This window comes from Podarcis filfolensis, assembly GCF_964270895.1.
Source record: "Podarcis filfolensis genome assembly, chromosome: Z".
NCBI classification, from domain to species: Eukaryota; Metazoa; Chordata; class Lepidosauria; order Squamata; family Lacertidae; genus Podarcis; species Podarcis filfolensis.
Window position 1 is genome coordinate 48,100,800 of NC_139617.1, and position 27,590 is coordinate 48,128,389.

Genomic DNA, 27,590 nt, shown 5'->3' on the forward strand with positions numbered 1-27,590 from the left:
TTCCACAGGACTGGGCCGAGGACACCATAAAACTCCTGTTTCTTGTTGCTGTCAAATGAGTCTTGCCAACTAGGGGGAGCGAACAATGAAGCTCCTGTGGATGACCTTAGTGAATGAGTGATACATAAGTTCAGGCGGTGCCTCAGGTTCCCTTGACCTCAGTTGATGGCTGTGCTATGCTTCCATAGTTGGAGGCAGTCTGTCCCTGAATGTTAGTTGCTGGGAATTGCAGGTGGGCAGAGTTGCTGTTGCAATCAGTACCTTAGGCTTCTCAAGAGGTGTCTGGCTGGCACTCAGAGAACAGGATGCTGGACTAGACAGGCCACCAGCCTGATCCAGCCTCAGGGCTCTTTTATGCTCTTATTCCCAGGTACATATCGATAGATGGCAGAACCAATACAGTTCCTCTTAAAATAACTGCCAAGAGTAGCGCAGGCTGCAGGCATATATTAATAATAATAATAATAATAATAATAATAATAATAATAATAATAAAATTTTATTTGTACCCCACCCTCCCCAGCTAAGACCGGGCTCAGGGTGGCTAACACTGAATATAAATACAGTAAAAACATTAAAACAAACACACACAAAAACAGTTGATTAAAATATAATTTAGAATACAGTGGTACCTCAGGTTAAGTACTTAATTCATTCTGGAGGTCCGTTTTTAACCTGAAACTGTTCTTAACCTGAAGCACCACTTTAGCTAATGGAGCCTCCCACTGCCGCCACGCCGCTGCTGCGCGATTTCTGTTCTCATCCTGAAGCAAAGTTCTTAATGCGAGGTACTATTTCTGGACTAGCGGAGTCTGTAACCTGAAGCGTATGTAACCTGAAGCGTATGTAACCTGAAGCGCATGTAACCCATGGTGCCACTGTACAGTTTAAAATGCAGCTTAAAATGCAGCCTCATTTTAGTTGTAGCCTATAGATCAAAGCCATAAGGGGAGAAAATGTAAAATATTCACCGGGGCTAACTATCCATGCTGGTCCCACATGGACCAGCAAAAAGAGCTGAGGGGAAATTTATATACTAAATCCCGTATGAAGGGTTCCACCAAAAAATAAAAATAAAAATGAGTGGGGGGTTAGACTGAGTCCAGCCCAAAGGCCAGGCAGAACAGCTCCATCTTGCAGGCCCTGCGAAAAGATGTCAATTCCCGCAGGGCCCTGATCTTCTGCAGTAGGGCGTTCCACCAGGCCAGGGCCAGAGCTGAAAAGGCCCTGGCCCTGGTTGAGGCCAATCTGACCTCCTTGGGGCTCGGGAGTTCCAAAGTGTTGTTATTTATGGACCTTAAGGTCCTTCACAGGGCATATCAGGAGAGGCGGTCCTGTAGGTTACTTCCTCCTGTTCTTTTTTAAAATGGGCAATTGTGTCGTTCATGGATTATGCATAAATTTAACTTTTATAAAGTTTCCCATGGGGGAGAGTTGTGGGATTCAATATGCAATGAGCCAGCCTTTACCATGTTCTCCAACTCCCACAAAGTCCCCACCAGCTTGGCCATAGGCTGAGATAATTATTGTTGTCAAAGGCACCAAGGCTTGGGCAACTTTCTGCCCGACAAGAGGGTCCTCCCCAGTGGCGTAGCGTGGGTTGTTAGCACCCGGGGCAAGGCAAGTAATTTGCGCCCCCTAACCCGTGGATTTGCGCCCCCTAACCCATGGATTTGCCCTAACCCCAGATGTTGCGCCCGGTGCGGCCGGCCCCCCCTGCACCCCCCACACTACGCCACTGGTCCTCCCTCCCACCTGCCCACCATTTTTGCTCATGCAAATCCTTAAGTATGACCTCCCACGCATTTATAGGCATTGCCTTTTCTTTCGAAACTCTGCCCCTTTTTAACAGGGTGGGTTTTTGCTTGCTGGCTGGGGGGCTGGGGCTGTGTTTATGCATTTGCGGTCCCTGGTACCCGATGTGAAAAGCCAGCAGTACTATCCCATTGCTCAAGCCCAGTGCAGAAATTGTGGCACAGCGGAGGGAACACCTGCAGAACAGTTTTCTTTAGTCTACAATTTGTTCTCTTTTCTCTTAGGGCGCCCCACCTCCCCACACCTTTCCCTTTAATTTTGAGGCTCTCCTGGCTGCCAAATTGGAAGCGGTGAAATAGGTTTTTTAGAAAGTGAAGCATGTGTAGTTGGGGGGGGGGAGGACAGAGAGAGAGACAGGTTCTCAACCCTCCTTTCTTCTTGCAAATTGGTGCCAGTGAGAGAAGAAATCATAGTGATATTTGGGAAACGAGCATAAGCGGGGGTTATTATGCAAATTTCCAAGAGCCAGTAATTTCCTTAAAAGTTAAAAATGTAATTAAGGATTGGTTTTCTGTTCTAGCACGTTGCAAATAATGAAGCCGTTCGTTCTTCCAATTCTCGCGGCGGGTAATTGCTTCCCCCACCCCCCCAACACACCCTCCACACGCTGAAAGTCCTTCTTCACACAGCACGTAGTTAAACTATGGAACCCATAGTTGCAGTGATGGCCACCAACCTGGATGGCTTTAAAAAAGAATTGGACAGGTTAATGGATGAGGAGAGGGTCATTGATGGCTGGCAGTCACCACGGCTTGGCTCTGCCTCTACAGTGGGAGGCAGCACTGCTTCTGAATACCAGATGCTAAAAACCACAGGAGGGGGAAAGTGTGACTCTTGTGCTCAGGTCCTGGTTTTGCACTGGGGCATCTGCTTGGCCACTGTGAGAACAGGGTGCTGGACTAGATGGGGCCCCTTTGGCCTGATCCATCAGGCTCTCATAATAATCATAATTTATTATTTATACCCCGCCCATCAGGCTGGGCTTCCCCAGCCACTCTGGGCGGCTTCCAACAAAATATTAAAATACAGTAATGCATCAAACATTAAAAGCTTCCCTAAACAGGGCTGCTTTCAGATGTCTGGTAGTTGTTGTTCTCTTTGACATCTGATGGGAGGGCGTTCCACAGGGCGGGTGCCACCACCGAGAAGGCCCTCTGCCTGGTTCCCTGTAACTTGGCTTCTCGCAGGGAGGGAACCACCAGAAGGCCCTCGGAGCTGGACCTCAGTGTCCGAGCAGAACGATGGGGGTGGAGACACTCCTTCAGCTATACTGGACCGAGGCCGTTTAGGGCTTTAAAGGTCAGCACCAACACTTTGAATTGTGCTCGGAAACGTCCTGGGAGCCTTATGCTCTTACCGCACATCCTTGCTCTCTTCTTGACTGTGTCCCCCCCCCCCATTGCATCTCTTTTCTAGGACAACAGCCGGCGGGTGGAGAATATGCTGAAGGTGTGGATTATCGAAGCCAAAGACTTGCCGGCCAAGAAGAAGTACCTGTGCGAACTCTGCCTGGACGAGGTCCTCTACGCACGGACCACATGCAAGTTGAAAACGGACAATGTCTTCTGGGGGGAGCACTTTGAGTTCAACAACCTCCCATCCCTGAGGGGCATCACGGTCCACCTGTACAAGGAGACTGACAAGAAGAAGAAGAAGGACAAGACCAACTTCATTGGGCTGGTCAGCATCCCAGCGGGCTCTGTCACGGGCCGGCAGTTTGTGGAGAAGTGGTACCCGGTGGTGACACCCAACCCCAGCAAGGGCAAGTCTGGGGGCCCCATGATCCGCATCAAGTCACGCTACCAAAGCATGAGCATCCTCCCCATGGAAATGTACAAGGAGTTTGCCGAGTACATCACCAACAACTACATGGTCCTCTGCTCAGTTCTGGAGCCAGTTCTGAGTGTGAAGAACAAGGAGGAGATGGCCTCAGCCCTTGTCCACATCCTGCAGAGCACAGGGAAGGCCAAGGTAAGGCTCTCATGCGCTTATGCTCGGAGACGGGCTTGAGGTTCTCGCACGCATTCATCAACCCCACATGTGCTGCAGCTGGACGCCTGAGGCTGTGATCCACCTTGAGTTTGGGGGTCTTGCCAACAGTTGTTTAGCCCCCGTCTTCCACCTACACCAGTGGTTCCCAAAGTGGGCAGTGGGATTACCTAGGGGGCGTGCTGAGAGGCAAGGGGACAGCAGTTGGGGGGGGGCAGAGGTATAAACAACTATCACACTTTGAAAACTGGTATTACTGGACCAGATTCATCAGTTTTGTGGAATTAGTTAAACTACATAGTTTGAATTGGATTTTGAATAAATGTGCAATTAACTGTTTACTGTTTTGAATTTTGTTGTGTTACTGTTTTCGTTAGTGGGTTGCACAAAGCGCTATTCTGAATTATGCTTTTTGTAGGGTGGGGGGTACTAGGGTGAGTTTATGGAACCAAGGGGGCGGGGACTGAAAAAGTTTGGGAACCACCAGCTCTCACTGTTCTGTGGTGTGGTGCCTTGTGAACCCTCCTTTCAGTGGTTACTAATTAGATCATGGGTGGTTTAGACCATCTGCAGCCCCTGAGATGTTCTTGGACTCCAACTCCCATCAGCCCAGCCAGCATGGCCAGTGGTCAAAAGGGGCCGCCGGGGAGTTATTCCTGAAGCAATTCTGGATGTACCTCCAGAAAGCCATGCTTATGGGAACTGTATGTTTCCACAATGGCAGAGTGGTACAAAAAGGCATCATTCTGGGTTACACGATGCATTGCAGAGGTGGTTGTAACTGCTACCCATTTTAAATCACAGTACTGGATTAGGAATTGTTTTATGCTGCTGCTTTTAGTCTAAGCTTCTTTCTTTTAGACATTGGCTTTAAAAGGAGATTTGGTTGTAAGCAGCCTTGGGAAAACTCCCATTTGCAAGGTATCATGTACAATCATACCTTGGGTTACAGACGCTTCGGGTTGCGTACCGCCGAAATCCGGAAGTACTGGAACGGGTTACTTCTGAGTTTTGGTGGTTGCTCATGCGCAGAAGCGCTAAATTGAGCTTTGCGCGTGTGCAGATGCACTGAATCGCAACCCACGTGTGCGCAGACGCGCCGCTGCTGGTTGCGGATGCTGCGGTTTGCGAATGTGCATCCCACATGGATCATGTTCGCAACCCGAGCGTCCACTGTACATTTTTAAATGCATTTGGGATGGGTTTGGGTGGACTTCCACCAAGCCTCCCTTCTCCTTCAGACAAATCCGTTTCCACTTGGAGTTCAGTGGCAGAGCACCTGCTGTGGCATGCAGAAGGCCCCGGGTTCAAATTTTGAAACCTCCAGATTTGAAACCTCCAGTACAGATCTTCTCCATGGATGGGGATGATTTATTTCTCTGCCCAAGACCCTGGACAGACTCTGCTGGGTCAGAGAGAGGACCCATAATTCAGTAGAAGAGTGCAAGGTCCTTTGGCATGCAGGAAGCCATGGGTCCAAGGTATGGCGACTTTGGGGATATGAGCAGGCCAGGGGGGCTAAAAACCACCCGCCTGCTTGAGACCCTGGAGAACTTCTGCTAGTCAAGACAAGGCAGCACTGACTGAGCATGTTGGCTGACAGGTGTGGTTCTCTGTAAGGCACCTCTGAGGGTGGAGCTGGGCTGGTGGGTCACGTGCAGAGTGCACACCCTTTGCATGCAGTGAAGGTCCCCAGGGTCCATCTGCAGTGACTGTAGGGATGGGGAACCAGTGACCTTCCAGATGTGGTTGGCCTGTGACTCCCATCATCCTTGCTGGCTGCGGCTGATGGAGAGTTGGGTTCCAGCCACATCTGGAAGGCCACAGGCTCTCCACCCCTGAGATAAAGGAAGAACACCTGCTGGTCAAAGATGATACATAGCCCAGCATTGCTCAGCTGGTAGAACATGAGTCATTTAGTCTCAGGGATGTGCTGTCAAACCCCACGTTGGGCAGAAGATTCCTGCGTTGCAGAGGGTTGGACTAGATGACCCTCGTTGTCCCTTCCAGCTCTACAATTCTATGATTCCACAGCAATGCTGATCTAGGCATAAATAGCCTCAGTAAAAGGCACCTTCCTTTGCCTGTATATACGTTAACCTCACAACTGGTTACTTCAGCCTTCCTTGCAAATGCATCCACTAAAATAAGGCACACAACAGGGACCACAGGACTATCTGTTTTCTACCCAGAAATATATGGCTTAAAAGGATCCAGGTTTTAAGAACGCTCCCTTCTGGTCGCTTGGTTGCAAAATTTGCTCACCCCAGGCCACCACACAAGAAGCTGCTTACAAACCATTTCCCCTCCCTTTCCACTTGTGTCTTCTCACTTTGTGAGCCTGCAGGCAAGGACTGTCGTTCTTCAATGTGGGCTTCCTTGCCCCATTTCCTCTGGGGCACTAACCTTTCCGCTTAGGGCTTTTGAGGGTGAGTGTTGCACTAAGGGTATCTCTCCCGCCTGTATTCCTGGTGATGAAGTATCTTTTGAAACGCACCTATCTTTTTGCATGCTTTCTCTCAAAGTGCTCTTTTATTGAATGCATGTATTTTGTCCTAAATTTTGGTTCATTGGCTGGGATGTGGGTCCTTTTCCTACTAGCTGCTATTTCTCTACATCCCATTGGGGCACCTCGCTAGCCACCGTGAGATGGGCTCTTGTGGGTTTTCTAAAGCGTCACCATGAAAAGCAGCCGGGGGGAGAGGGCCTGGCTTTGGCACCTCCCTTATTACCCAGCTTTCCTGGCTGCATGGAAATCACATTGAGGCTTCCCCATGAGCCCCTGAAAACCAGTACCAGTAGCGTGAGGCATCTGCAACCGCGGGAGAACCATGTTGTTGTTGCTGTTGTTTACATTTAATAATAATAATAATAATAATAATAATAATAATAATAATTTATTTATTTATTTATTTATACCCCTCCCCAGCCAAGACTGGGCTCAGGGCGGCTAACACCAAATATAAATACAGTGGTACCTCGGTTTAAGAACTTAATTTGTTCTGGAGGTCGGTTCTTAACCTGAAACTGTTCTTAACATGAAGCACCACTTTAGCTAATGGGGCCTCCTGCTGCCGCTGTGCCGCCTCATCCTGAGGTAAAATTCTTAACCCAAGTTACTATTTCTGGGTTAGCGGAGTCTGTAACCTGAAGTGTCTGTAACCCGAGGTACCATTGTACAGTAAAAACATTTTTTTAAAAAACACACACCAAAAAACAGTTGATTAAAATATGTTAGAATACAGCTTAAAATGCAGCCTTGTTTTAGTGGTAGCCTATAGATCAAAGCCATAAGGGGAGAAAATGTCAAATATTCACCAGGGCCAACTATCCATGCTGGTCCTACATGGGCCAGCAAAAGAGCTGAGGGAAAATTTATATACAAAATCCCATATGAGGGGTTCCATTAAAAAAAAAAAAAAAAAAATGAGAGGGGGGGTTAGACTGAGTCCAGCCCAAAGGCCAGGCAGAACAGCTTCGTCTTGCATGCCCTACGGAAAGAGGTCAAATCCCGCAGGGCCCTGGTCTCCTGCGGTAGGGCGTTCCACCAGGCCGGGGCCAGAGCTGAAAAGGCCCTGGCCATGGTTGAGGCCAATCTGACCTTCTTGGGGCTCAGGACTTCCAAAGTGTTGTTGTTTATGGACCTTAAGGTCCTCCGCAGGGCATACCAGGAGAGGTAGTCCCGCAGGTACGAGGGTCCTAGGCCGCATAGGGCTTTAAAGGTCAAAACCAACTCCTTAAACCTGACCCTGTACTCCACCGGGAGCCAGCACAGTTGGTGAAGCACTGGCTGAATATGCTCCCATAGCAGGGACGCCGTAAGGAGTCTCGCCGCAGCATTCTGCACCCACTGGAGTTTCTAAGTCAGCTTCAAGGGCAGCCCCGCCTAGAGTTAAGTATAGTAATCAAGCCTGGAGGTGACCATCGCATGGATCACTGTGACCAGATCAAGGCGAGAAAGGTAAGGGACCAACTGCTTAATACGGTGGAGATGGAAAAATGCCGCCTTTCCTCCAAGGAAGGAGCTCAAGGTGGCATAAATAGTTCTCCCCATTTAATCCCCACTGCAACCCTGTGGGGTTGGTGAAGCTGAAAGGCACAACTGTCCCAAGTGATCTTCGTTCATGGCCCAGTGGGGATTTGAACCTAGATCTCACTGAGGTCCTTGTTTGATGCTAAATGCTACACCACAGTGGCTCTCTCACACAGGCTCCACATCGCAAGGAAGCCCAACAACCATCCCCCACAGAGTGTTGACCACATAGCAGCCTGTCCACAGATTTGCTGAGCCACATGCCCATGGCTGCTGCCACGTGGTTTTACAGTGGAAGACAGGAGTGCCCGGCGTGCTCTGGTCCACGGGGTCACGAAGAGTCGGACACGACTAAATGACTAAACAACAAGAAGAACCATCACTGCTGCCACTTCCTTCCCTATCCACCCAAAGAGACAAATCTGCTTTTTGTTTTTTTTGTTTTTACAACAGTAGTTAGTCCAGCTAGTTATGACTTTAATCAATTTTGTGAGTTTGCACACACAAATGAGCATTGCCCTCCTTCAGGCAATAATTAGGTTGTTTGAAGGTGGTGCAGGCTGGTGAGTGGCCGCTCCAGAGATAAGTGTGAGTGCCTCTCCTCCTCTACCCACCATGATCCATGCTGTGTTGCACACGAGGAAGAACATCTGAGCATCCCTTGCAGAGCAGTTTCAACTCTTAATTGGAGTAATATTAAAATAATAATAAATTTTTATTTATACCCCACCCTTCCCGGCTCAAAAACCGGGCTCAGAGCGGCTAACAACAAACTTAAAACACTTTAAAACACTTAATTATAAAAGCAGCATAAAATACGGTATAAAAAACATGAATAACAATAAAATTCAAAAATCAAAGATCAATTAGATAATCCCCAGGGCTAGCTGGCTGAATACTTGGGCCAGCGAGGAGGCCAGGGGAGAATTAGCCGTACGGTCTCAGAGCGGGTGAGCTTCATAAAAGGGGAGGGAGAGGGAAGAGAAGGGAAATAAAAGATCAGGCTGAATTCAAATTAAAGGCCGGGCGGAATAGCTCTGTCTTACAGGCCCGACATAAGGAGGTTAAATCCTGAAGGACCCTAGTCTCAAGGGACAGAGCATTCCACCAGGTCGGAGCCATCACTGAGAAGGCCCTGGCCCTGGTGGAGGATAGTCTGACTTCCTTAGTTGAGCATCTTGGAGCAAACATGTTGTTTGCTCTGACGGACTCTTCACAGGCTGATGTGCATCTTCGCTTCCCCTTCTCCCATTTGCCACAACACCTGCTTAAGGCGTAAGGCTAAAAGGATTGTTGTACTGGATCAGAACGAGGTCCCGTGGGCAACTCCTATAGCAGGATAGATGCCTGTATAAAAACCTGCAGGCAGGGCTCAAAGGCCGTTGCTTCCCTCTGCCATTTGAAATGCTACCATAGTGCTTTAAATGTTCTGTCTCAGTCTCCAAGTGGTTCTGTCTGCAAGGAGTTACACTAAGTATTTTATTTACATCAATCCCGGGGGGGGGGGAGCGATTGGGGGATATTTGCAGATTAGCTTGCAACCCATTTCAGCCAGTAATGACCCCCCACCCATGCCCGCAGAGACAGTGTGCTCCTCCTCTCCCACAGGGCTTTAGAACGATCTTTGAATTACACATTAATCATATTACCTTTATCAGTGAAAGCCTCTTAAGGATAGGTCAATCTCATTAATCAGGATTGCTTATGAGAAGAGACCTTATTACTTCACAGTCAATCTGCTGGCTGGTCACTTGTTACTGGGGCAGAAGGGCCTGCGTCGTCTGCTTCTCATTTTCACTGCATTTATATCCCACCTTCATAAATTTATTGCATTTATTGCCCACCTTTTTTCACCAAGGAGGTCAAGGTGGCAAACATGGTTCTCCTCATTTAAATCCCCTCAACGACCCTGTGAGGTAGGTTAGGCTGAGAGGCACCCAAGCTCACCACCCACTGAACTTCACGTGTCTGAGTGAGGATTTAAACCCTGGTCTCTCCCTCGTAATAGTCTTACATGTGATAACTGCTGCACATCTTAACATATATATATATATATATATATATATATATATATATATATATATATATATAATGTATGTATAGTTAGTTTTTTAACATATCATTTCCAACAGTCACATAACATAACTTCTTATCTTATACATTGTTTTAGACTTCACCTCTGATGATTTTCTGCTCTTAATAATCATCAACTAATAATTCTCCTCATAGTCTTTCTTGAAATATTTCATATAGTCCTCCTTACAAAACTTCTTGCAGTCCAACTAGCGTAATCTGTTCATTACTATTACTTTTCAAATAATTCGTATATTTACTCCAGTCTTCTAAGAATCTCTGGTCCCGCAGGTTTTGAATCCTTCCTGTTAATTTATCCAATTCTGCATAGTCCATCACATCTTAACTGTTCAGGGGTCACCCAGCAGAACCCTGGGATTAGAAGGGAGCCCCTGAGTGAGGTGACCATGCAATATGCTTTCAAATTGGGTAAGGGATCACATGTTGAGATTCCTGCATTGTAGGCGGTTGGACTAGATGACCCTCAGGTACCCTTCCAGCTCTACAGGTCTACAGTTCTATGATTCAATCCCACTTGTGCTTAAAAACTCCACCACCATCTCTGGCATTCTCTTCCAGTGTCGAATCTTTGCTAAGTTGTTCCTAAGGTTTCGTCAAAATCCTTTTGTGATGCTATTTTATTATTTCTTCCTCTTACTAGTTGCTTTTTTAAAAGAAAAAGGAGACACAAAGTGACTTACAGTATAATACAGAAATTAAAACTAAAGCAGAACAAAAGCTATAAACATCCAGATACAGTCCTACCTCGGGTTACAGGCACTTCAGGTTGTTGTTTTTGGGTTACGGACCGCCGAAACGCGGAAGTACTGGAATGGGTTACTTCCGGGTTTTGGCGGTCGCGCATGCGCAGAAGTGCTAAATTTCGCTTTGCGCAGAAGCGCTGAATCGCAACCCGTGCGTGCGCAGATGCACTGCTGCGGGTTGCTGTGGGTTGCATCCCACACGGATCACGTTTGCAACCCGAACGTCCGCTATAAATAAAAAGCTGTCATAATGCACCTTGCCCACTAAAGAAGGTCACAATATTTAAAGCCTGCCTGGAAAAAATGTGTTTTTTTGTGGTGCATAAGAGTGGCTAGTGATGGAGCCGGGAGTGCCTTTCTGGGGAGAGTATTCCATAAGTCGGGGAGCCACAACTGAAAAGGCCCATTCTTGCGATTCAAGTAACAGAAAGCAAATCTACTCTATCCTCTGTGTGACAGGCCTTCAGGTATATGAATATGACTCTCATGTTGCCTTTTAATAATAGAATTGTAGAGTTGAAAGATACCCCAAGGGCCATGAAGGAGCGTCTCCACCCCATCGTTCTGCCTGGACACTGAGGTCCAGCTCTGGGGGCCTTTTGGCGGTTCCCTCACTGCAAGAAGTGAGGTTACAGGGAACCAGGCAGAGGGCCTTCTTGGTGGTGGCTCCCTCCCTGTGGAACGCCCTCCCATCAGATGCCAAGGAAATAAACAACTATCTGACTTTCTGAAGGCAGCCCTATTTAGGGAAGTTTTTAATGTTTGATGTTTTGTTGGGTTTTTCATATTCTGTTGGGAGCCGCCAAGAGTGGCAGGGGAAACCCAGCCAGATGGGTGGGGTATAAATAATAAATTATTATTATATTATTATATCTGCTTAAAACTACCCATGAAGGAGAGTCTGTTCCTCTGTCGAACAGCTCCTGCCCTTAGAAAGCTACCGTATCCCCTCTCAGTCTTCTCTTCTCCAGGCTAAAGGTAAAGGTAAAGGGACCCCCTGACCATTAGGTCCAGTCGTGGCCGACTCTGGGGTTGCAGCGCTCATCTCGCTTTATTGGCTGAGGGAGCCGGCGTACAGCTTCTGGTCATGTGGCTAGCAGAACTAAGCCGCTTCTGGTGAACCAGAGCAGTGCACAGAAATGCTGTTTACCTTCCCGCCGGAGCAGTACCTATTGATCTACTTGCACTTTGATGTGCTTTCGAACTGCTAGGTGGGCAGGAGCTGGGACTGAGCAACGGGAGCTCACCCTATTGTAGGGATTCGAACCGCCAACCTTCTGATCGGCAAGTCCTAGGCCCTGTGGTTTAACCCACAGCGCCACCCGCATCCCCTTCTCCAGGCTAGACATACCCAATTCATCAGGCTTGGTTTCCAGACGCTGGGTCATCCTGGCCTCCCTCCTCTGCCCACCTTCCAGCTTGTCAACATTCTTCTTAAACTGTGGCACCCAGAACTGGACACAGGACTCCAGGTGTGATCTGACCAAGGCAGAATAGAGCAGGACTATTACTTCCCTTGATCAGGACACTTCTGTTGATGCTGCCTAGAATAGCATTAGCTTCTTTTTGCTGCTGCATCACACTGCTGACTCATATTAAGCCTGTGGTCTACAAAGCCTCCTAGGTCCTTTTCACACATACTGCTGTCAAGCAAGGTGCCCCAAACCCTGTATTCATCATGCATCCGGCTACCCCTCCCTAAGTGCAGAACCTTCCATCTTCCTGTTTCTCCCTGCTGAAATTCATTTTGTTAGTTTTGGCCCAATTCTCTAATCCATTAAGGTCATTGTCTCCTCTGTGCGCATAGGAGGGTTCGTTTTGCAGGCTGCTGGTGTGCGCCAGCCCACACTTCCAGGATTGGTGTAAACAAACCATTAATGCGTTGCTGAGCTTTGCTGAACTGGGGTTAATAAAGGACTGGAAAGATGGGGAGTGGCGGGGGGGGGGGGCGGAGCGAGGTCACCTTTCCTGCCACCACCAGGAATCTGCTTATCTTTTCTGAGCTGAGAGACAGAGCCTTGCAGCTGCCACAGCCAAGGCAGGCAAGAACGTTCCACCGCTTTAAGTGCTAATAACCCATTCCGTCACTAATAGCCGAGCTACTAATAAAATCTGCTAACTTTGCAAATCTTCCCAAGCCTCTGAGGATTGCAGTTGAGTTTAGGAAGGCTCCAATCACTCTTCTCCTCTTACTTATGCCTGCATTGCTATTCATGGTGGGGTGTGGGGTGAAGGGGAGGAAGGCAGGTAGGACACCAGGCCTATGGGCACGACCCATGTATGGCCCAGAAACTGCTTTATGCAGGGGGAGGATGCACAGAGGCAGATCAGTTCTTTGCTTTGGAATATAATTTTGCTGCAACGTTACTCTCTGACATCGCTCTCTCGCCTCTTAGGCGTGAAACAGCTTATTATATTTACCTTCATTATTGTTGTTGGGCTTATGAGGTCAATCTGGATGACGCCATGAGTCCCTTCCAATTCTTGGGGTCCCGTACCCAGGGAGGGTTAGAATCAAAGAGAGGATCCTACTGTTGAACTAGCCAGAGAAGTTTCTTTGTAAGACGATGGCCTTGGCTGGCCACTGCAGTGTCCTCATCGACATCCCAAAAGGATGGGCTGCATTGCAAGAGCTGCAACAAAGGCAACCCCTGGATTCTCTCACTGCTCTGAGACTGGAGTGGCATGGAACAGTATTTAAGATACTATCTTCATGGGCAGGAATGGGGAACTTTCAGATATTGCTGGCCTTCCATCAGTCCCAGCCAGCATGGCCCAAGAGTTGCTGATGATGGGAGTTCGGGTTCAGATGTTTGCGCTTCCTTGTTTGCCCATCCTGGCTGGAGCTAGTGAGAGTTACAGTCCAAAACATCAGGACAACACCAGGTTGGAGAAGGGTAGCTAAAGTGGTAGGCAGCCATTCAAGCACTGTCTCAGCCACTAAATAATCATGTGTTGAGTTGGCAGGGACCCCACAAATAGTCTAGTCCAGCCTCTGCCTTTGTGCTGGCTAGGGATGATGGGAGTTGCCGTCACAACAACATCTGGAGGGGGTAGGCTAGCAAAGTCTCATCCAGCCCAGCCCTCTGTGCAATGCACAGTCTGCCCCCTTCCACAGACTTCTTCCCTAAAAGGAATTCTTGTTGGACAGTGGAATGGACTCCATCACAAGGTAGTGGGCTCTCCTTTCTTAAGGCCCTCGTATTTACGGGACCGCCTCTCCTGCTCTGCCCCACAGAGGACCTTAAGGTCCATGGATAACCATAGTTTAGAGGTCCCAGGCTCTAAGGAAGTCAGACTATCCTCCACCAGGGCCAGGGCCTTCTCAGTGATGGCTCCAACCTGGTGGAATGCTCTGTCCCATGAGACCAGGGCCCTTCAGGATTTAACCTCCTTCCGTCGGGCCTGTAAGACAGAGCTATTCCGCCTGGCCTTTAATTTGAATTCAGCCTGATCTTTTATTTCCCTTCCCTTCCCTTCTCTTCCCTCCCCCTCCCCTTTTATGAAGATTACCTGCTCTGAGACCCCACACCTAATTCTCCCCTGGCCTCCTTGCTGGCCCAGGTAGGACCAATTCAGCCAGCTAGCCCTGGTGACTATCTAATGCTTATTCTATGGATTTCCCCCAAATTGATTGCTGAACTTTGAATTTTATTGTTATTCATGTTTTTATACTGTGTTTTATGCTGCTTTTACAATTAAGTGTTTTAAATTTGTTGTTAGCCGCCCTGAGCCCAGTTTTCTGAACCAGGAAGGGCAAGGTATAAATAAAAAAATATTATTATTATTATTATTATTATTATTATTATTATTATTATTATTATAGGGACGCAGGTGGCGCTGTGGGTAAAACCTCAGCGCCTAGGACTTGCCGATCATCAGGTCGGCGGTTCGAATCCCCGCGGCGGGGTGCGCTCCTGTTGCTCGGTCCCAGCGCCTGCCAACCTAGCAGTTCGAAAGCACTCCTAAGTGCAAGTAGATAAATAGGTACCGCTTTATAGCGGGAAGGTAAACAGCGTTTCCGTGTGCTGCGCTGGTGCCGGCTCGTCAGAGCAGCTTCGTCACGCTGGCCACGTGACCCGGAAGTGTCTCCGGACAACGCTGGCCCCCGGCCTCTTAAGCGAGATGGGCGCGCAACCCCAGAGTCGGACACGACTGGCCCGTACGGGCAGGGGTACCTTTACCTTTTATATTATTATTATTATTATTATTATTATTATTATTATTATTATTATTATTTATTATTTCCTTGGATTTTCTTAAACAGAGGTTGTTGAGTGGTCTTCTGTCAGGGGTTCTCCAGCTGCAATAGTCAATGACTATCTTCTTTGTGCGGGGGGCAGGGTAGACTTCTCTGTGACAGCATAGAAAGAGGGAGCCAGTCAGCCCTGTGGATAGCCAATTCCATCTTTGGTCTTGCAGACCTAGTGTGCTGGTTTGGTTTCACCACCACCCCAAATTGTTATGGTTTTATTGCAGTTGTATTTGTTTATCATCCCTGCAAATCGACCAGAAAATGTCTGCGAATGGGCTGCCAATAAATTGCAGGATAGTAAAATGAAATAAACTTGGGGGGGGTGGCGAGAGGTGCACTTCAAATGGAATGCAGTGGGGATCCCTCCAAAGGATTTCTACATCTGTCTCTTCCTTGCAAATTGGCTCTTAGTACTAGTATTTGGGTTTTAATTCCCCATATTGTCCTTTGAGAAATGCTCAAAGGTTTAACAAGCCCCTCACTTCTTGAATCGAGCAGCTGCATTGCACGAGGGGTGGGCAACGCCATGGACATTGGCCCAAAATGGAGCAGAAAGTTCCTCAAACTTTCCTAGCCGCTCAGGGAACAAAACCATCAGAATGTTTCCCATTCGGCTTCTGTGAGGGAAGGAAAAGCTTTCAGTTTGGCTGGATTTGAAACCTTAATGCAAACTTTGGAGACAGGGTTAGCTTTGCTAGGCAAGTTGGAAAGACACCCTGGGAAACAGGGAAGCCAAATGAGAAGCAAGCTAGTTTGTAAATTGCATCGCATGCATCTCTTCCTAGGGAGGCGGTAAAGTCCAGTTTGGGGAGCGTTAATCTCTCCCCCCAGCCCTTAAAGTAGCAGAGCTTCTCTTTCTCTGCTCACTAAGCTTTGAAGTTACTCTGCTGGTCAAGGGAGTTCAGATCTCCCTTGGAAAAAGAAGCTTTGACCCAGCTGTTTCTCAGCTTCTTGAGAAACGCATGGCCTGATGCTGCCTAACCGCTCTCTCTCCAGGCCCCTCTCCCATGGTCTCTGGGGCACCTTCACCTGGTTTCTCTCTGCTTGGCCACCTCCCTCTCCCCAATCCCAGTGTACATTTCAATTCTGATCCGCAGCTCAGCCTGCCGGAAGGTGCTGATTCTCAGTTAGAAGACCCTAACCTTGGCTCTCCCTGTCACTTCCCAAACATACTAATTACCTTGGGAACATGGAGTTTTACAGCATATCCTCAAACTCAGGATTTGGCCGGTCTTGTCACTTGGAAGTTTTTGGCTGGGAGGAAGGACAGGGCTGGTTGGGGTGGAGGATGCAGCACAGCCGAAATCCCATTGCTGTAGCCGCGTCCTCCTCTGAATCAACATAATGTGTGCTTGAGGGTGAAGGACGTGAATTTCTGAAGTCATTTCAAAAATAAGCTCTTGTGCGGACACACCAGGGAAACCTTACAGGCCTAACTGCTGCTTTCTGAGCAAACATCCCTAATGGAGAACCAAAGAGATCACTCCCTTGCACGTATACTTTCTTGTGACTGGGGCCTGCTTTTGGGCATCCCATTGAGGTGTGCGCTTGGCCCCTGTGAGAGGAGGATGCTGGACTTCCCCTGTTTAGGGAAGCATTTAATGTTTGATGCATTACTGTATTTTAATATTTTGTTGGAAGCCGCCCAGAGTGGCTGGGGAAACCCAGCCAGATGGGCGGGGTATAAATAATAAATTATCATACAGTCATACCTCTTGTTACGTTTACTTCATGATACGTTTTTTCAGGTTGCGTCCCACGGTGACCAGGAAGTACCGGAAAGGGTTACTTCCGGGTTTTCCCACTCGCGCACGTGCAGACGCGCAAAAGGATGTAATGCGCAGAATTGGCGAATTGTGACCCGCGCGTGTGCAGACGCGGGTTGCGTTCCTTTCAGGTTGCGAACTGGGCTCCGGAACAGATCCTGTTCGCAACCAGAGGTACCACTGTGTTGTTGTTGTTGTCGTCGTCTGAGAGCCCCTCAAACCCTGCTGCCAGGCTTTCAAACCAGGAAAGGGGATCCTGTGGCAGCTATTGTGACATGTTTCTCAGTGTCTTATCTCCTGCCTGATCTTGCATCAAGTAGCAAAGCCACCGAGCAGAAATGCCCAAAGTGAATGATTTGTGTTCAGCTGTGAACCCAAAGCACATATCTACATGGAGAGGCTGCCTGCTGCATCTCTGAATGAGTTTCTGCACTTGCCTTGCTGTCTTCCAGCCTGACCCTGCTGGGTAACTCTACTGAGTTTTTGTGTTGTTGGATCGTTCAAATAGCACCTGCAGAGTTGAAGAGCTCAGAATGAGTTACTGCTCTAGAACTGGTTTCCCTCCCAGCAAGAAGCCTGTGCAGAACTCAGTCAGAAATGTGAGGATATTTCGTGCTTCTGAAAGTTTTCTGTGTAAAGAGCTTGTTAATTCAGGCAGGGAGTGGAGCAGGGTGTGAATTTTGGGGGACATTATCCTTAGATCTCCTGCTCTGCAGATGCTGTTCACCTAACTTACCACCCACCCTTCTTTCCCTCCTCCTCCAGGATTTCTTGACGGATCTCATGATGTCCGAGGTGGACCGATGTGGCGAAAATGAGCACCTTATTTTCCGAGAGAACACCCTCGCCACGAAAGCGATCGAGGAGTACCTGAAGCTGGTGGGGCAGAAGTACTTGCAAGATGCCTTAGGTAGGTATGGGGAGTGTCAGTACCTCTCTGGGTTTCATCAACAGAAGCTTTCTGGTTTGGGGCCAGGATCCAGGAAGCCTCGATGCTTTACAGATAATTAAGAATAGTCTTAAGGAACCACACCAAAGAGGTGGGTTTCAATAGAGATGGAAGTAAGGTCCTGCACTTGGGCAGGAAGAACCAGATGCACAAATATAGGATGGGCAACACCTGACTTACTAGCAGAACATGTGGAAATCATCTAGGGGTCTTGGTGCACCACAAGCTTAACACGAATCCAAACTGTGATGCAGCAGCAAAAAATGCTAATGCTATTCTAGGCTGCATCAGCAGAAGTCTAGGGTCCAAATCATGGAAAGTAATAGCACCACTCTCTTCTGCCTTGGTCAGACCACACCTGGAGTCCTGTGTCCAATTCCGGGCACCACAGTTTAAGAAGGATGTTCACAGGCTGGAAGGTGTGTGGAGGACGACGGCCAGGGCGATTAAGGGTCTGGAAACCAAGCCTTGTGAGGAAAGGTTGAGGGAGTTGAGGGTGTTTAGCCTGGAGAAGAGAAGACTGATAGGAGAGACAAATATCTGAAGGGCTGTCAGATGGCAGGTGGAGCAAGCTTGTTTTTTGCTGCTCCAGAGGGTAGGATCCAAACCAGTGGATTCAAGACAAGAAAGAAGATTCTGATTAAGCATTGGGAAGTAGAGTAAGAGCTTTTCAGCAGTAGAACAGACACCCTCGGAAGGTAGTGGGCTCTCCTTCACTGGAGGTATGGCCACCTGCCGCCGGTTCTTTAGCGGTGATTCCTGTCGTTACAGAGGGTTGGGCTATTTTAATTTTTTTAATCATATTTTTATTAATTTTACAACAACTAAACATCCCATGAAAAAGAAATACTATACATCAAAATCTTAAAACAACTATATAGACAATCCACAAATTTCATGTCATTCTTCCATAATCTTTCCCAATCAATCATTTGAATGTTAAGTCCCACATGCCCATTTTATCATAACACATTTAACCTCCTCATCCTTAGTGTCCCATTCCAACAACACATTGAAATAAAAACATCATTTTTGGTAATACGTTCATCTTAATTACTGAAACCCTTCCCAATAAAGACACATTCATTCTTCCCCAAATCTCTAAATTCCTTTTAATTTCTTTCCATATTTTTTTCATAATTGTCTTGAAATAAATTTATATTTTTTTGCTGTTAACCATATCCCCAGATATTTCAATTTTTTATATACATTTATATCAGTCCTCTGTTGTATCTCTTTTTTATCTTGCTCTGAGATATCTTTAACTAAGAGTTTGGTTTGGTTTTTATTCAGTTTAAAACCTGATACTTGTCCAAATTCCTGTATTTTTTCTAACACTTTCAATATTAAATTCATAGGGTCTTCCACCGTGATCACCAAGTCATCAGCAAATGCTTTCAACTTATATGACTTCTTACCTACTGTTATTCCTCTAATGGTCTCATCTGTCCGTATATTTCTCACCAGTACTTCAAATACTAGAATAAACAATAATGGTAACGGGACATCCCTGTCAAATCCCTTTCATTATTTTGCATTCTTCTGTAAGAGTATTGTTAATTATTAATCTTGCTTGCTGTTCAGAATAAATAGCTTCTATTCCTCTTTTAAATAGCTCTCCGACATTCATTTCCTCCAGGACTTTCCGGGTAAAGGCCAATGAAACATTATCAAATGCTTTTTCAGCGTGAATAAACATCACGGCTGCCTGTTTTTCATTTCTTACTTCCAAGTATTCAATTAATATCAATAACATTCCTTATATTTTTTTCCTTGGGGCATAAATTCCAACTATCCTCTTATTTATCAAAATTCTCCTATGTCTTTTAGCCACGTGTGTTTCCTGCAAGCAAATTACCGTATATCTAATATTACATGTTCAATTCTATTCCTTTTCGTTTTATTGTTTTATTATTTAATCCATTTACATTCCAAATTAATATCTTCAAATCAGCCATATTTATTTCTGTTATTACATTCTGTTCTTTTTTTACCTTTTTACTTTTTCTTTTTTGTTCTCCTCTTCTTCTTCTTGGCTATCTACACTTTCTTGTGATACTTCTGGTTCTTGTTCTCCTACAGCTCCCTCAGGTAATTATCCCACTTCTCCAAGATCTTTACTATATATCCTCCAAAACTTATCCGCATCTTCCAAATCCCTAGATCTGAATTTTTTATCCTTAGAAGTGAAGGATAGTCCTTCTGGGAATTCCCATCTGTATCATATCTCATTTCTTCTTAAAGCATCGGTTATATATTTATAACTAATGCGTTTTTTAAGAAGACCAGCCGGGATTTCTTTAATATTAAAGAATATTTGTTCCATCAATTTGAAGTTTATTAGTGTAGTTGGTTTGGAAATTTTTATCCCTTAAATATCATGAATTTAAAAAGACCAGGCAATCCCCTGGTACCTTCCTAATATTTGCTATTTTGGATCTAACTCTGTAAATCTTATCCACTGAGCTATCCAGAACTCCTTTATCAATTCCCAACCACTCAGCCATCACTTCATCTAGATATTCTCTTAGATCCTGCTCATCTTCTTTCGGGACTCCCCTCAGCCATACCACATTTTCTCTCTGTCTCATCTCCATAGCAGCTAAAGCAGACATCTCCAACCTTCAGCCCTCCAGATGTTTTGGACTACAATTCCCATCATCCCTGACCACTGGTCCTGTTAGCTAGGGATCATGGGAGTTGTAGGCCAAAAAAAATCTGGAGGGCCACAGGTTAGGGGTGCCTGAGCTAAAGCATCCCAAACCATTTATTGGGTTGTACATACTCCACCTACATCTGTCTTTAATTTTCCTGATCTTTTTTCAGGCCTTTCACCTCTTCATTCACTCGTTTTGTTTTCTCTTCCATACCTTTTAACAGCGTTTGCACCTTTGTAGTTCTCACATTCAAATCTTTAATTTGGCCTATTGCTTCTAACGTCCTATTTGTATTCTTTTCAATCTGGGTGGCTAATGCACCAACAGCCTCCTTTATTTCACTACCCATTTCCTTTTTAAATTCTGCAAATAGTTCCACAAGTTTAGATTTACCCTCTTGTATTGAGGCTTTTCTGCCTTCTGTTGGGGTCAGAGGCCTCTTCGCTGCCATATCTTTACTTAACTTTTTATTTATAAGGTCTTAGCTGTGATTTAACTTCCTCGCAACTTGTCTGTTCTCTCTAGCAGTCAAATTTCAAAACAAGAATTTTCCCAGCAGAAACGGCTATTTTAATCTTAATCACCACCTGTCAAGGTCACTACGTTGAGCTTGGAAAGTTACAAAGTTCGTTACAATTTCCCTTTGTTCTTACCCCCTCCCAACACCCAGCTTTTACACAAATGTTAACAACAGTAAAGTAAGTGTGAACCTAATTTAAATCAGGGAATATACAGTATCATAAAAGTATAACTTTAAGGAAGAGAAAAGAGAAAGAAAGAAAGAAAGAAAGAAAGAAAGAAAGAAAGAAAGAAAGAAAGGACTTAAGTCTTTTACACTAATTTTCTGTATGTATGATTGAAATAAAAATAATACCAAATTTGTCGCGGTTCCAAGCAGCCTGTAAAGATCCAAATTCCAGGGACTTAATTACAATGGTAGTTTTCAATGTCCAGCAGAGATAAGTCTTTAAAGGTATAAATTTAGTTTTAAATCCAAGGCAGTCTTGTCATTGTATTTAAATAATATAGTCCTCTTCTTTTAATCTTAAATCTTGACCATCCAGAGTCTTTTAGAACAGTTAATCCACAATGTCTGTATCTTATCAATCTTTAAAGTCTCAAGATCCTCTCCAAAAGAAATCCAGCCAAATATGTCTTTAAAATCATGGATTCAAAGCGTATCTTCCATTTTTATAAAATTATAATCAGTCTTTAGTTCAAGTTCAAGTCAAAGTTTAAATACTGTCTCAAGTTCAGGTCAGGCTTAGTTCAAGTTCAGTATTTAAAAAGCTCAGAAATATCAAGATTGTTATTAAGAAAGCTATGTATAGTCTTTTAATTAGCTAGCTTTAACTCCAGCCGGGAAGTCCATAGACTCTTTACTTGTAAGATTTCACATGCATAATATAATAGCCATAGGCGGGAGTGGAATTCCTTTTAATCCTACCGCTCTTGCCGAATTAATGAAATTAATTTTCCTCACCTTTGCAATCAGCTTGGTTTTTTTTTTTTTTTTTGAGAAGTGGACCACTGTAAGGCTGAGTCAGAGACTTCACTTTCACAGAGTTGCGCTATTGCTTAACCCACCGGCATACACCGTGACCCCCCCCCCGACTCCCCGTACCTTTTGGCACGGAGGCAGAGACTGGGGCTTCAGAGATGCTGTTTGTGGACTGCAGGACTTCTCGACACCTCAAAGACCCTTTTCAGGTTTTTTGGGGGGTGCGCTTCGCCTTAGCGCTTCCCCCGACCCTCTGTGAAATCGAATCTGACAGAGCTGTCAGATTTGCCGTCTGCCCGCTGTAGTGCAGCCACCCAGAAGTCACAGAGGGTTGGACTAGATGGCCCTTGGGGACTCACTTTCAACTCTGCAATTCTTTGATTCCTTACATTGGTGTGTGCCAAAATCCGCCTTCCAGTTTCTGTAGTTTTCTTCCTCTGGGAAAGAGGCGCTTTGCTTCAGGGGATTGGACCAAAGGTTTCTGTGGCCCAGAGTCCTGCTACTTTGATGACTGGGAATCTCTCATGGAGAGGATGGAGGCAAGAGACCCCGTCTCTTGTTGCTGCTGCCTAACATTTGATATCCAGAGGGAGACTGCCCTTGTAAATGGAGGTTTTGTTTACGTGTTACTTAAAGAACCTGAGAAGACCTCTGGCTATTGGATCCGACCTGCAACCAGGTTCAGCATTCAGCCATAGCCAGCCAGTCACCCGAAAGGAAAACCTCCAGACCAGGTGCAAAGGCAAGCTGCTGTTGTGCCCCAGTACCAGAGAGTAAGAGGCAGACTTCCTCTTAGCCAGGAGGCTCTATCTAGCTACTCCCAGGTGTTCTGCCTTGCTACGCAGCTAAGATCCAACCTACATGCCTCTTTCAACAGACACAGTCAGAAGAGCGTTCATGCTGGAGGAAAGCCTAACATTAACGCATGTCGACTATTTATTTTGTTTCTTAAAAGATTAATATACCAGGACTCATAAAAGGAGACGCGGGTGGTGCTGTGGTCTAAACCACAGAGCCTAGGTAAACGGCGTTTCCGTGCGCTGCTCTGGTTCGCCAGAAGCAGCTTAGTCCTACTGGCCACATGACCTGGAAGCTGCACATCGGCTCCCTTGGCCAGTAAAGCGAGATGAGCACCGCAACCCCAGAGTCATCCACGACTAGACCTAATGGTCAGGGGTACCTTTACCTTTACTCATAAAAGATATCAAACGGTTTAATGAAAATCATGAGAACAAGTTGTAGTAGTAGTAGTAGTAGTAGTAGTAATAATAATAATAATAATAATAATAATATTGTTATTATTTATTTGTACCCCGCCCATCTGGCTGGGCTTCCCCAGCCACTCTGGGCGGCTTCCAACAAAGATTAAAAATACATTAAAATGTCACACATTAAAAACTTCCCTGAACAGGGCTGCCTTCAGATGTCTTCTAAATGTCAGGTAGTTGTTTATCTCTTTGACATCTGATGGGAGGGCATTCCACAGGGCGGGCACCACCACCGAGAAGGCCCTCTGCCTTGTTCCCTGTAACTTTGCTTCTCACAGTGAGGGAACCGCCAGAAGGCCCTTGGCGCTGGAAGAATAGGGGTGGAGATGCTCCTTCAGAAATCATAAATTGGCTAGCTATTGTGGAAACATGTCTTCTTGGTTGCCTGCACAAGCCTGACAGAATGGGGGGGGGGGCTTAAGCAGGCGTTTAAAAGATTGAAGCAGAAGGTGCCTGCTGAATGTCTAGTGACAGAGAGTTCCACAGGACTGCACTGATGGCACTAAAGGCTCCGTTTCTTCTTGTCAAATGAGCCTCATCAACACAGGAAATGGCAAACAACACCCCCTGCAGGTAATCTTGGTGACTGAGCTGGGATATAAGGGCTCAGGCCATCCCTCAGGTACCTTGGACCTTAGTTGTTCAGGATCTTGCAAATCAGTGAGCTTGGCTCGGTAGTAGGTGGGAAACGAATGCAGATGCTTTAACAAGGGTGTCACGTGTTGTGAACCAGATGCCCACATCAGCAGTCTGGTCTCCACCTTCTTCACCAGCTGGAGCTTCCAAACCAGGCCCTAGGGCAGCCCCACAAAGAACTCACTGCAGTAGTCCAACCTCAAGACTGCCAGCGCATGCACTTTAGTAGTTAGATTGCTCTACTTCTGACTCCGTATGGGTGATGGCAGGGTTAACTGCTTTTGTATTTGGGGGGGGGGGCAGCTCCTGCATGCAGCCCAGGAGCATGTCAAGGAGAGACCACTGGGGTTTCATTGTTTACTTGTAAGGTTTTAAAGGCAGACCCATACAGGGCCCTTGTGACCCACCAGTGTGCTTTACCACAGACAGGAGACCTGCAGACTGGCAACAGGGTGGGTTTGGGGCAGGAGTTGTCAAGCTCTGCTCCTCTGCCCCCCACCCCCACCCCAGTAATCTCCTGGTCTTTTAGCCTTTTGTTATAAAGATAATCTCCTTACTTGCCTACAGCCAAAAGTCATTAAGAGCCTAAAACTGCAAATAACCCTTTCTGCAGAGGCTTGCTGCAGTTGAATCTCCTACCTGATTCCACACACACACACCTGTCCAGGTTATATCCACACCTCTTGGCCTGAGCACACCTGTGCAAGGCAGTGTTTACAATCATCCCATCACTGATGAAAGGTGTGCTTCACAGACTCAGCAGATGCAAAATGGTGGGTAAGGGAGGCAATATGCTCTTTGTGGGGCTTTCCTTGCGCTTGCTCCAAATGCTGCAGTACAATTGTTTTTATTGATAATTGCATTGCTTTATTATTATTATTATTATTATTATTATTATTATTATTAACTTCTATGAGGGTTTCCCCATCCCTTACAATCAAGCCGTGTATACATTTTATTAAAGAACTATCTCTGCACCGTGGACCTTAGAAGTTGGGGTGAGCTTTTTCGTAAGCCGGTTGCATTTTTATCAAGAAAGGGCATGAGCGACAAAAGAAACGGGGAATCTAAAAAACAAACTGCTGCTCCTTTACCTTTGTTTGGCTGCAGCATCTCAAGAGTCCCGAAGCCCACAGCCTTTCAAGTACAGCTTTCCAGCCACAAGAACTAGTAACCTGAACTGCGATTCTTGAGGAAGCCAAATTCTGTGCTTTGTTGCTGAAGTTTAGGCTTTCTGTGCTCTCCCATGGAATGGCTGTGTATATGTTTTTGTACATTGCTTTTGGTTTTTCCTGGTGAATTTCTGTTTGTTTCTTGGAAGTATTTCCATACCACCTAATTACAATACCTAATAAAAATAAAATAGAAACAGGGAGAAGGTATCCCCCATCCTATATTTGTCCACCTGGCTATTCCTGCCTAAGTGCAGAACCTTAACCTTTGTTGCTACGGAGATTGGTTTTGTTGGTTTTTGACCCTGAACTCGATCCATCCTGTTAAGGTTATATTGAGAGTAGCAAAGCAGAGCAAAGTCCCCATCTGCCTGCTGACTTGAAGGGCACCGATCAGGTCACTGCATTCCAAGTTTGCAAAGCTCAGTTTTCTTGTGGCTCTCCTTATGATCTATCTGTTTATTTCTTGCCCTCCTGGTGCTTTCAGGCGAGTTCATCAAGGCGCTGTACGAATCGGATGAAAACTGTGAGGTGGATCCCAGCAAGTGCTCCTCCTCAGACCTCCCAGAGCATCAGAGCAACCTGAAGATGTGCTGTGAGCTGGCCTTCTGCAAGATTATCAACTCGTACTGGTCAGTGGACGGGGACTGGTGGAGTGGGGTGCTTTGGGGTGCTAGAAGAGAGCCCTGGTGCGGGGGTGGGGGGGGAATACATCCCCTTTGCCCCTCCTTTGTGACCACACAAAAACAAAAAACACACCTTCCCTCTGGCAAAAGATAGGTAAATCAGCAAGTTAATTTTCGTTGTGAACTAACTCTGTCCTTGTACAGTCATACCTTGGGTTACAGACACTTCAGGTTGCGTTTTTTCGGGTTACAGACCGCCGAAACCCGGAAGTACTGGAACAGGATACTTCTGGGTTTCGGCGGCCGTGCATGCGCAGAAGCACCGAATCACAACCCACGCGTGCGCAGATGCACAGCTGCGGGTTGCGAATGCTGTGGGTTACAAAATTGCATCCTGCATTGATCACATTCGCAACCCCAGCGTCCACTGTACAGTGGTACCTTGGGTTAAGAGCTTAATTCGTTTTGGAGGTCCGTTCTTAACCTGAAACTGTTCTTAACCTGAAGCACCACTTTAGCTAATGGGGCCTCCTGCTGCCACCGTTGTGCCATTTCTGTTCTCATCCTGAGGTAAAGTTCTTAACCCGAGGTATTATTTCTGGGTTAGCGGAGTCTGTAACCTGAAGCATCTGTAACCCAAGGTATGACTGTATTGGTTTTCACAGACGTATAATGTGTGTGTTAGTGTGACCATGACATCTAGGTGCTTACAACTGGGGCTGGGGTATGTTTTCTTCATGCTCAGGGGTAATCACATTTCTCTCTCTCTGAAGAAGGGGCAACTACAGAGATGGCAGTAAATGTGTGATGCTCCCAAAGGACCTGATGTGGGAGAGAGTAGTAGGTTGCCAACTGACCAGAAAAATAAGTGTACCCCGCTCTTGTACTTTTAACAGCAACTTGAGATGCCGGGGGGGGGGGAGTAGGTCCTAATCCTAACCCTTCCCCTATGCAAGGATGAGTCTTTACCTGGTGATCCCTGCTAGTAGCTGTGAAAGACACAGAAGCAGAGACCATTTGAAGAGTTGGCAGCAGCCCTGGTCGCAAGGGCAGTCAGCAGGACCAGCCAGTGCCTGCAAGAGATTTTGCTGCTGCATCTCGTGACACCTTGGCTATATGCACTTACCTGCAGTTTCCAAACAGAGAAAGCTGGTCCTCTGGGACATCTGGGTGACCCTGAGTTCCATCACACAATTAGCATTTGTTTGCTTTGTTGTTGTTGTTTTTGTTTTTTCCAAAAAGGAAAAAGGTTGGGCTACTGCAAAGTCAATCTAAAGAAAGCCTCAAAAATTAGCCCAAGGGGAAACTGCAGCTAGAGCTCTGCACCATGAAGAGGCAGGGATGGAACTACCAGGAAGCAAATATCATTTACCGTATTTTTTGCTCTATAGGACGCACCAGACGATAGGACGCACCTAATTTGGGGGGGAGGAAACAAAAAAAAAATTCTGAATCCCAGAAACCAGAACAGCAAGAGGGATCTGGCTTCTGGGATAGCCTCTTGCTGTTCTGGCTTCTGGGATAGCCGCTGGGATAGCTGGTCTAGCTTTGCGCAAAGCCTCCGCAGGGCACGGGGAGCCTTCATCCCCGTGCCCTGCAGAGGCTTCGCGGGGCCATCCAAAAGCCAGAATAGCTAGAGGGAGCGCTGCGCAGCGCTCCCTTTAGCTGTTCTAGCTTCGTGCGAAGCCTCCGCAGGGCACGGGGAGCCTTCATCCCCGTGCCCTGCGGAGGCTTCTGGGACAGCTAACCCCGAAGCTAGAATAGCTCTCCCGGCTTCAGCAAAAGGAACCCGAAGCCTTTGGAGCGCAGCGCGAGGTCCCCCTCTCGCTCTCCAGGCTTCAGCGAAAGCAATGTGTAGCCTCCGCTAAAGCCAAGGAGCCAGCATTCACTCCATAGGACACACAAACATTTCCCCTTAATTTTTGGAGGGGAAAAAGTGCATCCTATAGAGCGAAAAGTATGGTAGATCCAGCTTTAATGGCTGTCGGTTTTTGACTCAGGGATGCAGAATCTGCAGCCCTCCAGATGCTGTGGAACTGCAGCTCCCAGCAGCCACCGTGGCCAGTAGGCAGAGATGACGAGTGTT

The 27,590-nt window shown here is 46.6% G+C and overlaps 1 protein-coding gene across 16 annotated transcripts in view; it reads left to right on the forward strand.

Annotated features, from left to right (window-relative positions):
- DAB2IP (DAB2 interacting protein) overlaps nucleotides 1–27,590 on the forward strand; it is a 317,250-nt gene that overhangs the window by 249,611 nt on the left and 40,049 nt on the right. For all 16 annotated transcript variants that reach the window (XM_083597217.1, XM_083597215.1, XM_083597213.1 and 13 more), the window contains 3 exons: nucleotides 3,232–3,786; nucleotides 17,461–17,605; nucleotides 25,366–25,510. In XM_083597217.1, the coding sequence (XP_083453343.1) occupies nucleotides 3,232–3,786; nucleotides 17,461–17,605; nucleotides 25,366–25,510 (845 nt within the window). The remainder of the gene's footprint in view (nucleotides 1–3,231; nucleotides 3,787–17,460; nucleotides 17,606–25,365; nucleotides 25,511–27,590) is intronic.